The following is a 12,497-nucleotide window of genomic DNA, read 5'->3' as shown; positions in this document are numbered from 1 at the left end:
TGGGGCCTGTGTAGTTGCGGAAGATGGATTGTTCCACATATCCTACGAAGAGGCAGGCGTAGGTGGGGCCCATGCGGGTGCCCATGGCTACTCCTTTCGTTTGGAGGAAGTGGGAGGATTGGAAAGAGAAGTTGTTCAGGGTGAGGACCAGTTCAGTCAGTCGAAGGAGGGTGTCAGTGGAAGGGTATTGGTTGGAAAAGGAAGATGCGGAGGGCTTTGATTCCTTCGTGATGGGGGATGGAGGTGTATAGGGACTGGATGTCCATGGAGAAGATAAGGCGTTGGGAGCCGGGGAAGCGAAAATCATGGAGGAGGAGGAGGGCGTGGGTGGTGTCCCGAACGTAGGTGGGGAGTTCTTGGACTAAGGGGGACAGGACCGTGTCGAGGTATGCAGAGACGAGTTCGGTGGGGCAGGAGCATCTAAAAGGGCAATTAGGAATGGGTAACAAATGTCTGTGCTTGCCTTTACTCCTTAATGGCAAGCATTTAACCGTTCAATTTAATCTGGAAATGTGTTGCTGGAAAAGCGCAGCAGGCCAGGCAGCATCCAAGGAACAGGAGAATCGACGTTTCGGGCATAAGCCCTTCCTGAAGAAGGGCTTATGCCCGAAACGTCGATTCTCCTGTTCCTTGGATGCTGCCTGACCTGCTGCGCTTTTCCAGCAACACATTTCCAGCTCTGATCTCCAGCATCTGCAGACCTCACTTTCTCCTCCGTTCAATTTAATGCCAATTAAATTGACAGTATCTGCGATGGGTTGCTAGGCCACTAAGTTTACAACAATCATAATGGTTCAATGGTCACCATTCATCAAGCATTTAATTCCAGATTTTAATAATTGAATTTTAATTCCTACAGTATTAGCCTTGATGTTTAGATTACTAGCCCACTGATATTTTCTCTATGTCACCATTACCCATACTCTGTGAAAGAATAAAGATTCCAGGGAAAGGGATTATGAATGAATACAAAATTTTCACAGACACAAATTCAAAGCATTGTAACTGTGTCGGCTAAATGTACACACACAATCAAATGGATTATATAGAGATGAGGATCAGAAGAAAGACACTATTTTAATTTTTCATTTTTATTGCTGAAGAAAGCACTTAGTTTAACAGATTTCTGATTCTCTTGTAGCACACAAAGCCAAATAACTGTGTCAATGCCAAGCTAATCTAATTTCTGAGTATTGCACATTATTTATTTGCTGTTCTTATATTATTCAATCAAATGATTAGAAGATCAAACCAAGAGTGACATTAAAGGCATTTAGCTAGAAATCATATTTTCTGCTTATTTACTGCCAGTCCATGATTTTTCTAGCTAATAAAATGATTGGGTGTAGAAAATATGAATTGAAACGTCACAAACAGAAAATTCAGCTGTTGAGTACAAAACTGGACACCGTCTGGTGACCTCTTTCATGTTCATTAGCAGTAGCCAGTCTCTGTACTTAGACCAAATGGTGGTTGCATGAAGTGTGATTCCAGTTATCTCGAATTTTAAGAGGCATTTATGGTCATCGATAGATGGACCAGTCAAGATTTTATCATTGATTTGAATTTCAGAGGGGTTAGATATTGACAATTGGAGGTATTTCTTCAAACTCCTGAACTTTTGATGAAGATAACTCAATTCATAGTCCATCATAGCAACTGCAGCAGATATTATATAAGTTCAGATATGCTAACTCCAGTATAAATTACAATGGAGTAAACTAAAAATCAGTATATTTTGACGCACATTAAAATGTTTTATATGTACTCTGATTGGCTCTTAAATGCAACCTTCTTGATTAATTTTCACAAAATCTTCAGTTTTAATGTTGTATCTTTCCAGGACACCATGCAGGTTCTGTGTGATATTTGCTGACAGCTGTCGTTCTCTTGAAAAAATCCAGGCATAAGGGGTGTGCATTATGCCAAGGAAAGATACACAGGAGAATACCAGAGAGTAACTTGTATAGTCAGTGTCTAACACCCAGTAATGTAAAATATTTCCATCTGAAATAAAAGAAAAAGAGTACTGAACATTAATCTGTGATAAATCAAGCAGCTAGTTTCTTTTTGTTGGTTCACCAGTTAATCAAATTAATTGCAGTTTTGGAAAAGAAATACAGACATACTAAAACACAGCATTTCCAACAGTCATGTAATAAATATCTCCATTGATTGAGGACCATGTCATTGCTATCAGACTGCTGGACCAATTCTTAGCACCATCTCATTGCCCCTGGTAAGGTAGCATTGATGACTTTGGTCTGACAGAACTTATGCCGAATGCCATCCCAGGAGATCTTCAGATCCCCTCTAAATCACCTCCTCTTCACCTTAAACTCATCCTCTGATCTTAGACACATCTGCTATGAAGAAAAGATTCTCATGGTCTACTCTGTCTATACCTCTCATAATTTTGTATTCTTCAATCAGTCTCCTCTGCTCCAAGGAATATGACCCTGCCCATCTCACTCTCTCTTCATAACTGAGATTTTCCTTCCCAGGCAACATCCAGGTGAATCTCCTCTGCACCCTGTCCAATGCAATTCACATTCTTCTAATAGTGTAGCGAGCAGAACTGCACACAGTATTCCATTTGGGGATTACCCCAAATTCTTCCTTGCTCTTATATTACACACCCAAGTTAATGAAGGCAATCATCCCATATGCCTTCTTCATCACTGTCACCATGCTGACACCTTCAGGGATCTGTGACTTGTACACCAATGTCCCTTTGTTATCCATTACTCCCTTGGGACCGACCACGTATTGTGTAATCCTTCCCTTATTACAACTCTCAAAATGCATTATCTCCCACTTATCAAAATTAAAGTTCATCTGTCCATTGCTCTGCCAATTACCAGGTGATCAATTTCAGACTGAAGCCTGAGACCATCCTCCTTACAATCAAAAACACCACCAATTTCTGTCATTCAAATTTCTACTTGCACATCCAAGTCATTAAGGTACAGAATAAACAGCAAATGTCCCAGCAATAATCCCTGTGGTATTACCACTGGTCACAGGCTTCCTATCACAAAAATAAAACCCCTCACCATTGCTCCTTTGCCTTCTGTCTGCAAGCCAACTTTGGATCCAGTTTGCCAAATTGCCTTGGATGCCATGCGCTCTTAACCTTTGGATCGGCCTTCCATGTAGGATTTTGTCAAAAGCCTTAGTGAGGTCTATGTAGATCACATTAACTACACTACCCACATCAATATATTTAGTCAACTTTTCAAACAATTCAATTAAAGTTATCAGACAGGACCATCAACACAGTTTGCCAGTGTTCTGAACTTAATTCTTACTATTGTGGATGTAATTAACTAGTTTGCTGAGTTGAAAAATATTTGAAAGACCACCTCAATTTGTCTGTTACTGAAATTATGTTCAAAACCAGCAAGTGAGGACATTCTACCCTCCCAGTGGGAGGTAGTGTTGCGATAGCATTCTCATTAAAGACTCACAGCCACAACGTTAAAACCTATCTGAGTTTACACGTATTGTTTGCAACACCTATGGGTGGCACTGTGGTTCAGTAGTTAGCACTACTGCCTCACAGCACCAGCTCGTTTCATTCCAGCCTCAAGACTATCTGTGTGGAGCTTGCATGTTCTCCCCGTATCTGCATGGGTTTCCCTGTGTGCTTCAGTTTCTTCCCACAAGTTAAGTGGATTGGGCATGGTAAATGGTCCTTAGTGTGCACAGATGAATAGGTTAGCTCTGTTAGCCATGGGAAATGCAGGGTTACAGGAATAAGGTTGGGGATGGGTCTGGGTGGCATGCTCTTCAGATGGTTCGTGCAAGCTTGTTGAAATGAATGGCCTGTTCCACACTGTGGGAATTCTATACTATTTTCTCCATTCTATTCTATCCAGTGAGCACATATTTACACCAATAATGTCAATATACCAAATAAAATTTCTACCCAATGTCACAAATCAATCAATTAGAAGCAAAATAAGTCAATACTGGAGTTCACGCCCCTTGGAGGTTTTTAATTTATGATTCAAGAGTTTGAGTGTTGCTGTAAAAGGACATATTTTGTCAAGGTTTTCTGTCTTAGACTTACTGGATATTCATAGGAACACCAATATGAATGGGAATAAGATTGTATTTTGTTTGAGAAGACAGTGCTAACTGGTTGACAAATAGACATTGCAATTAAATGCACGGATCAGCACTGTCTTCCCACACAGCATTCAATATTGTTCCCCTTCATATTGATTTTCATGTGAATGTCCTGATTATTGCACCTTAAAAAGTTTTAATAAAGTGTATCTATTTTCAGCAATAGTCTAAACCTGTATAACCAAATGACTATTCGAGAGACTCATGACTTGTTTTGCACCCGTATTAATGTATTAAAAAATTATCTCTCCCATATGCCTCTGGTTTATACACTTCTCCATCTCATGATGTCAGTGATCCTGCACACCATACTTGTGTTCATCGTTAATGGCTGTTGTTACATGAGCTATGTTCCACCACTGGAAATGCTATGGTGAATATCTCATGTTAGTTATTAGCTAGCAGTAGAGTTTTATTCAGGAAGTTTGCTTTCTCGGTAAGGGCCCAACATCAATTTGTATGTTTGGAAATTCTGGCGGAAGTTACTTGCTAGCTTAATCCCCAAGAAATGATGATGCCAAACTCAAAAATGAACTATTTTTTAAAAATTACTGCCAATTTAATGAGAAGCATTAATGAGAAACAGTAGTGAGGAAAATGTAATCAGTAGTCAAAATACTGAACACTGTATTACATTCTCAAATAGGATCGGATTTTGTTTGTTTATTAATCAAGGAGTTGTAATTTTTAATACATACCATCGAAATGCTCTTGCCCTATTATCTGATCTGTTGAGTGAAGAAAATAAAAATTAATCACAAGCCACAAACTTTGCATTGATTTTTAAAGTAGAACAAAATGGAAGTTTGCACTTTACCACTGAAATTAAAATCTTTCACAATAAACAACCAACAACAAATTGTATTTATTCATCACCTTTAACAGAGTAAAGTGCCCCTAAGGTGAATCATAGGAAGAAAAAATTATCAAGTCATAAAGTCACTAATTACACAGGAGGAGACTATTAGAACCGTCAATCCATGTTGATTATTCCTACCCAATCCAGGAAATCCTGGGTCTTGGTTCAATTCCTGTAGATCTAGTTTACTTCCTTCAAATGCCAACCCAATTTCCTTTTTGAAATCATTGATTGTTCCCCTTCACAGGTAGTGAATTCCAGGTCTGTATAACTCACTGTATACAAAGATTCTTTCTTATATTGCCTTGCACCTCTTGATCAGGTGTCCATCCGTGTCACCTAGGAATAATTTCTCATTGACTACCTTATTTTGGACTGTTATAATCTTGCACACTTTGAAAAAATCTTTCCAGAATTTCCATTGTCAATGAGAACAACACCAGATTTTCCAACCTAACCTTAACTAAATTCCCCCATGTCTGGAACTATTGAGGGTAAATCCCCTTCATATTCATCTTCTCTTTAATTGTAAGCTTTGTTATCCATTCCCTGACTATATGCTGACATCTTTAAAGATCAATAGACTTGAACCCGTAGCACCCATGCACCTGTAAACTCTTTAGAACACTGCTACTAAGTCTATATTGCCTCTCCCTCCTCACTCTGCCAAAATACATCACCTTACATTTCTCTGCACTAAATTCCACCTGCACCTTGTCCATCTATTCTGTTAACCCATCTGTATTCCGCTGCAAGCAATTTGTATCATTTTCACTTTTTGACACTTCTTCAAATTTCATAACATTGGCAAATTTTGAAATTTCCTTCCATTCCAAGATCCAAAGCATTTCTTCACAACCACTTAGAGTGCTGGTATTAACACTGGCTGATGGGAAACACCACTATCTGTTCTTCTTGCCTGAAAAATACCCGTTCATCACAACTTGCTGCTTAAGTCCCTGAGTCGAGAGTGTGGCTCTGGAAAAGCACAGCAGATCAGACAGAATCTGAGGATCAGGAGACTCGACATCTCGGATATAAGCCCTTCATCGGGAATGAAGCTTGTGGGCCGAAGGCCTGAGAGACAAATGGAGAAGGTGGGGCTAGGGGGAAGGTAGCTGAGAGCGTAATAGGTAGATGAAGATGCAGGTGGAAGCAGTAGGTCAGGGGGGAAGGTGGAGTGGATGGGTGGGAAGGAAGGAGGCGGTGCCGTGTTGGAGGCTTGGGACTGGGATAAGGTGGGGGAGGGGAAATGAGGAAACTGGAGAAATCCACATTGATCCCATATGGTTGCATCTCTGAGTCAATTTTTTATCTAACAGGACATTGACCCTTTAATTTCATGAGCCACAACTTTGTTAATCAGCCTTCCAAGTGCTATCTTCTTGAATGCTTTTTAAGTGCAAAAATCTTTTGTAAAATAAAAGCTATAACCTCTAGAGAACGAAACCCTCTGTACAAACAAAACAGTGTTTCTCCAGTGAATGATCCTATTTATTGAAAGTGAAAAGCTTCAGTATTATGCAAAGGATGAGGCAGTGGGGATGTGGTAATGTCAGTGGTGTTTGCTTGAGTATTTAGTATTATTTTGGAATGTTATTAGTGTCTTCTATCACGAAGACAGACAAAAATATTTCTTCTGCCATTCTCTGGATCCCTTGTTATTTTTCAGTTTTGTTCTCTGAGCGACCTGTGTTCACATCGTCCTCTCTCTTCTTTTTCATATATAAAAATAATCTTTTATTGACCATTCTTATGTTATTGCTAGTTTGCCTTCATAGATCATTTTCTCCATCTTTTTGTTTCTAGTTTTCCTTTTTGGCTTTTAAAACTTCCTTACATCATCTGGTTTGTCACAAATCTTTTCCAGTACCAGTCTAACCCAGGATCAATGCATTGCCTTTTTTACATGCCCTCCTATTCTGATTTATTCACTGCCCTTTATTTGTGATAGCAACATTTAAGAGACATTTGGACAGATACATAAACAGGCCGGGAATAGATGGCTATGGACTATGTGTAGGCCAATGGATTAGTTTAGAATGGCATCATGGTCAGCAAAAACATGATGGGCTGAATGGCATATTTTTGCGGTATATTACTCTATGTCCTAACAGTCACTATTAGGGGGGGGCTGTAAACTATTCCCACCAATATCCTCTTCCTCTAGTTATTTTCTACCACCACCCATATGGATGTTACATCATTCAATGCAAAGTCATTTCTTGCTATCATATTTATTTCAGTTTGTGCGAACAAACCTTCCTCTTTCTAACCATGTCTTCATAAATGCTAAAAGATTGTTCCCAGTAACCCCATTGTGCTGTTAATTTGTTTATTTTGTTATGAATACTGTGTACAATCAAGTAAAGAGCCATTAATTTTATTTTTTTAAAATCAATTTCACCCCTTCAATCATATTGGCTCGTATGCTCTGCTCCTTCCTATTCCACTCTTAGAATCATTATAAAAATAATTGCCTGCAGTGCTGTCATTTCCTTTTGCTTTGTAAACCAACATATCTTCCCTCCTGAGACCTTCCCCCTCTAATTAAGTCAAAAGCCCTCCAAACCCACAACTTCTGCCAAATAGAAGGACAAGGGTTGTGGATACTTGTGAACACTGTTATCTGCAAGTTCAGCTTCAAGCCACACACCATCCCAACTTGGAACAATATCACAATTCCTTCACTGCCACTATATCAAAATCCTGGAACTCCCTTTCTAACAGCACAGTGGATCTATCTACACTCCATGACTAGTTCAAGAAGGCAGTTCACCACCACAGTGTTTAGAGCAATTTGAGGTGGGTAATAAATGCTGTCCAAATCCCATGAAAGATAAATAATCAAAAAAAACTTACCAAGTCTATATTTTAGTTTTGCTTGATCTTTGGCTTTCTTGTCAGGTGGAATTAATTCTGCAGTGTATGCAGTCACATCATTACCCTTCCTGCAAAAAGCAGAAAAGCTGTGTATATATAAAGATGAATCCAGTACTTCCACATTGTCATGAATTCATCTGAGGTAAAGAAGTGGAGTGATGGGGCAGACTCACCTCTTCAAGGTGAATCTTGAAACCACAAACCATTTTTTCTCCTTTCAAGGAGCCCAGGTCCCTTACATTACTTTCTACTGTATGGTGTGATCTTTCACATGGCCGTCCAAAGATGCAAGGTGAGCATGAGGGAACTCTGCTGGGAAACCCATCCCACTCCACAATTTGGATTGTGACAGGCAAGGAAGGAGTCTCCAAAGGCAGCTCCAATGGCATTCATGCTTATCAGGAATGTAACCTTTGAAGAGTCCAGTTTTGATTCTCGAACAAGGTATTTGATAAACAAGGGAGATAATGATTACTGCACACAAACAGGGAGTGGAGTTGAGACTACAACCAGATCAGAAATGATTGTATTGAATAATGAAGCAGGACCAAAGGGGCAGATGGCCTACTCTTGCTCCTACATCCTACATTCGTATCTAAGTTGAGGAATCCATGGGTTGAATTCTCAAAATCAAATGAGCTGGTGTCATTTCACAGGTTCGAATAGAAAACAAATATGAAACATTGCAGGGAGGAGAATGGTTTATGACTCAGTAACACTATCCCAGCCTCTCTGGTCACAAACAAGCTCAATGTGAGATTGTTGCCCCTTGGTGGAAGGGGCAAAATCCATTTGCAAAAACTAAATGGATACTAGACATGCGTATGTCAGGGCTTTTTTAGGTAATGATCAAGCACCCTAGGGAGGAACAGGAGGGGAATGGTGTTTCCATTTCAGAGTGGTGCCCTGATGAACACAGGGTATCCTAAAAGCATTTACCCCTCGACCTAACATTTTCACCAGTGTAGTGAAGACGTAGACTGTTCAGACTTGCCCAGTGTCCTCTGCCAAATACCATATGGTATGAATGATGAAACATTCTAGTCAATTGGCTTGCAGCAACCTCATTTATTCTAAAATTATTTTCCTTTGGCCCATGCTTAATTCCATGTGCATTTTAACATCAGGTTTGCAACATCACACTGTGTTTGAAGCATTCACAGATTGGTAGCTGTTTTGATTTCCAAGTGTAACATTCCAATCACTTAAGTCTTTTAATGAGACTGTAGCCTTCATTTACACTCATTCTTTTTAACTACAATTAGCTCTGTTTCCAAGGCCACAAGTAACTCTGCAACTTAAGGCGCAAGGCTTGTTCAGTTCATATGGCAGGTGCCTTGGCAATTTGCTCGCAGGCAAACAGGAGTGTCCCATGATCTGTCTGTTTTCCTTATCACTTCCAGAGACCCTCAAACATCATCTGCTCCCCTGGGTCTGCATCCACCAGAGGGCCCTCGCTGATACTCCAGGACTGCTATTGGATCCAACATAACCCTACCCTCTCCACAATCAAGACCCCTATGACATCTTTCACATCCTTTACTGAAAGATGTTCTTCTTGTCAATCAGGCTAACTTAAGGGTGGGAACTGCAGAGAATCTAGATCCATGTAATTTTTCAACAACAGTTGAGATAAATGACTTAAAGAAATAGAAACAGATGAGAACTAAGATGGCAATAAGTATGGTGGATGAAGTCCCTCATGGATTTGTTTTGCCAGGTAACTTCCTTCCTTGTTATAATTTGATGTAACTTAAGTCATTTCAGTTCCTGAGTAACAGCTTACTTATACAACTGCTTATCATCATTGGATACAGGAAAATGTTTAACTAACTGGTTGGCCATTTGGTCCACTGGACTAACATTGTGGTGCTGATTTTTACATTGAGTGAAAGCAGTTCACACAGTTGGTCAAAGGGGTATTAGGGATTACTTGGTGGGATTATCATTTACTGGGATCAGCATCTAGTGATGCTCCACTATAACCTCTTTCATGGTGGCTGCAGTGAAGTAAAGGCCAGGTACAAAATGCCAACTTATTCACACCTGAGACAGGAAGATCAGGCTGGTACAGCAGAAACAGCAGCAGCAGCAGTGCTGTAGAGACCCAGTTTATTGTCACAGATATTGCTACATCTTCTTAATCTTTCTCCTTAGCGATCTGGAAGAAGACTTTAAAGTATGCAACGGAGTCCTCAATTGGGAGAAGAAAATTAGGTACTCCTTTCCCACCTTTCTGCAGTTCAATCTTATCAAACTTGTTCAATTTTAGCACTGTTCCAAATTTTCGTTGCTCTAATCAATGTTGGAGCTTGTGGTTTTCATTTTGGTGTATCACACTGTCCTTTGGAAAATTGCAGTAACGCCCTGTACTGCTGTACCAAAATAGTTTTTGGAGTATTATGGTAGCTAAATTTTAATAAGGAGGTCATGACAATCATTTTGGTGTCTTGCATGTACGCAAACAGAACATACACAAACCTGCATACATAGACACACACACACACGCACACACACACTCCATTTACAGTCGAACTTACGTAATCAAAGTGGTAACCTCATATACGGTACTTATCCCATTGTAGGCCGAGGATATTGTTTCAGAAACACATCTGAGGTCTTCAGTGACATTATAAAATCGTTCAATTTCATACCATGTACCCAAATACTGTAAAATAAAGTGTATTAGCTTATTAATAATGTGCATAATTCATTGAGGACCAAATGCTGCAGATGGGAATTAAATCAATACTCGCAATGCAACAACTCAAAAATATCTTCACAAGATCCTCTTGAAGTTAAACCCTGCTGTGGTGGTGTATATCATGATTCTGTAAACATGATTCTCCATGCACCAGTGACCAAATCTCAATTCCTCAGATTTACCAGAAAATAAACATGTACTTCATGTTCCTATTAATTCCTCCTGAGATATAGATGCAAAGCTTTAATAGTAGAAAAGTGCAAATAGATCTTGATTTCATTTATTTATTGTCACATGTATTTTGTTACAAAATACAGTGAAAAGTGTTGCACAGCGTAGCCATTCTCTGGCACTATCTAAAAACAGAAAAATAAAGAAAAATATCGAGTAAAGAAATTTTAAAAAGTGTAGAACTTTACAGGCCTTCTTGTTAAGTACTCCGTCATGGAGTAGGGGCCTGGTGACAAGGTAAGAGTCCCTTGGCCATGCCATTGAAATGAAAGTTGCCACTCTTCTGTGCCATCTCACTTTTACCGATGCTCTCGCCACTATGAATCATAAGACCATAAGACCATAAAACATGGGAGCAGAAGTTAGGCCATTCAGCCCATCAGGTCTGCTCTGCTACTCAGTTACGGCTGATAAGTTTCTCAACTCCATTCTCCCGCTTTCTCCTTGTAACCCTTGATCCCCTTGGCCATCAAGAACCTATCTATCTCTGTCTTAAATATACTCAATGACCTGGCCACCACAGCCTTCTGTGGCAATGAATTCCACAGACTCACCACTGTCTGGATGAAGAAGTTTCTCTTTATCTCTGTTCAAAAAGGTCTTTCCTTTACTCTAAGGTTATGCCCTCGGGTCTTAGTCTCTCTCACCAATGGATACATCTTCCTAACATCCACTCTGTCCAGGCCATTCAGTATGTTTCAATTAGATCCTCCCTCATCCTTCTAAACTCCATCAATTACAAACTCAGAGTCCTCAAATGTTCCTCACATGTTAAGCTTTTCATTCCTGGGACCATTCTCGAGAACCTCGAGCAGCATATAAAAGAATGGGAAAATAGGAGACATTTCTGAATACGAGTCATATTTGATTCAAATCAAGCTTGCCCTGCTCTTTTCTACACAGATGCTGCCAGACCTCAGAGTCATAGACATACACAGCACAGAAACAGAACTTCAGTCCAACTCGTCCATGCCGACCAGATATCCTAACTTTCATATACCCATCCATATTCAAAGTTTGTGCGAAGATTCATAGCTCGGGTGCTCGTTGTTGTGGTTCTGTTCGCCGACTGGGCATTTGTGTTGCAGACGTTTCGTCCCCTGTCTAGGTGATATCCTCAGTGCTTGGAAGCCTCCTGTGAAGTGCTTCTGTGATGTTTCCTCCAGCATTTATAGTGGTTTGAATCTGCCGCTTCCGGTTGTCAGTTCCAGCTGTCCGCTGCAGTGGCCGGTATATTGGGTCCAGGTCGATATGCTTATTGATTGAATCTGTGGATGAGTGCCATGCCTCTGGGATTTCCCTGGCTGTTCTCTGTTTGGCTTGCCCGATAATAGTAGTGTTGTCCCAGTCAAATTCATGTTGCTTGTCATCTGCGTGTGTGGCTACTAAGGATAGCTGGTCGTGTCGTTTCGTGGCTAATTGGTGTTCATGGATGCGGATCGTTAGCCGTCTTCCTGTTTGTCCTATGTAGTGTTTTGTGCAGTCCTTGCATGGGATTTTGTACACTACATTGGTTTTGCTCATGCTGGGTATCGGGTCCTTCGTTCTGGTGAGTTGTTGTCTGAGAGTGGCTGTTGGTTTGTGTGCTGTTATGAGTCCTAGTGGTCGCAGTAGTCTGGCAATCAGTTCGGAAATGCTCTTGATGTATGGTAGTGTGGCTAGACCTTTGGGTTGCGGCATGTCCTC

General features: G+C 40.3%; 1 protein-coding gene across 1 annotated transcript in view; it reads right to left on the bottom strand.

Moving 5' to 3' along the window:
• Positions 1-1,076: 1,076 nt before the first annotated feature.
• The window catches only part of LOC122556079 (apolipoprotein D-like), a 17,543-nt gene continuing 6,122 nt past the window's right edge, over positions 1,077-12,497 (bottom strand). Inside the window, exons 3-6 of the mRNA XM_043702510.1 lie at positions 10,417-10,544; positions 7,856-7,944; positions 4,833-4,862; positions 1,077-2,007 (exon numbers count right to left, since the gene is read on the bottom strand). Coding sequence (XP_043558445.1) covers positions 1,781-2,007; positions 4,833-4,862; positions 7,856-7,944; positions 10,417-10,544 — 474 coding nt within the window. The 3' untranslated portion in view covers positions 1,077-1,780. The remainder of the gene's footprint in view (positions 2,008-4,832; positions 4,863-7,855; positions 7,945-10,416; positions 10,545-12,497) is intronic.

The sequence above is a fragment of the Chiloscyllium plagiosum genome, chromosome 13 (assembly GCF_004010195.1).
Source record: "Chiloscyllium plagiosum isolate BGI_BamShark_2017 chromosome 13, ASM401019v2, whole genome shotgun sequence".
NCBI lineage: Eukaryota > Metazoa > Chordata > Chondrichthyes > Orectolobiformes > Hemiscylliidae > Chiloscyllium > Chiloscyllium plagiosum.
The sequence above is the reverse complement of the archived record's forward strand: the minus strand, read 5'-3'. Positions and strand labels throughout refer to the sequence as shown.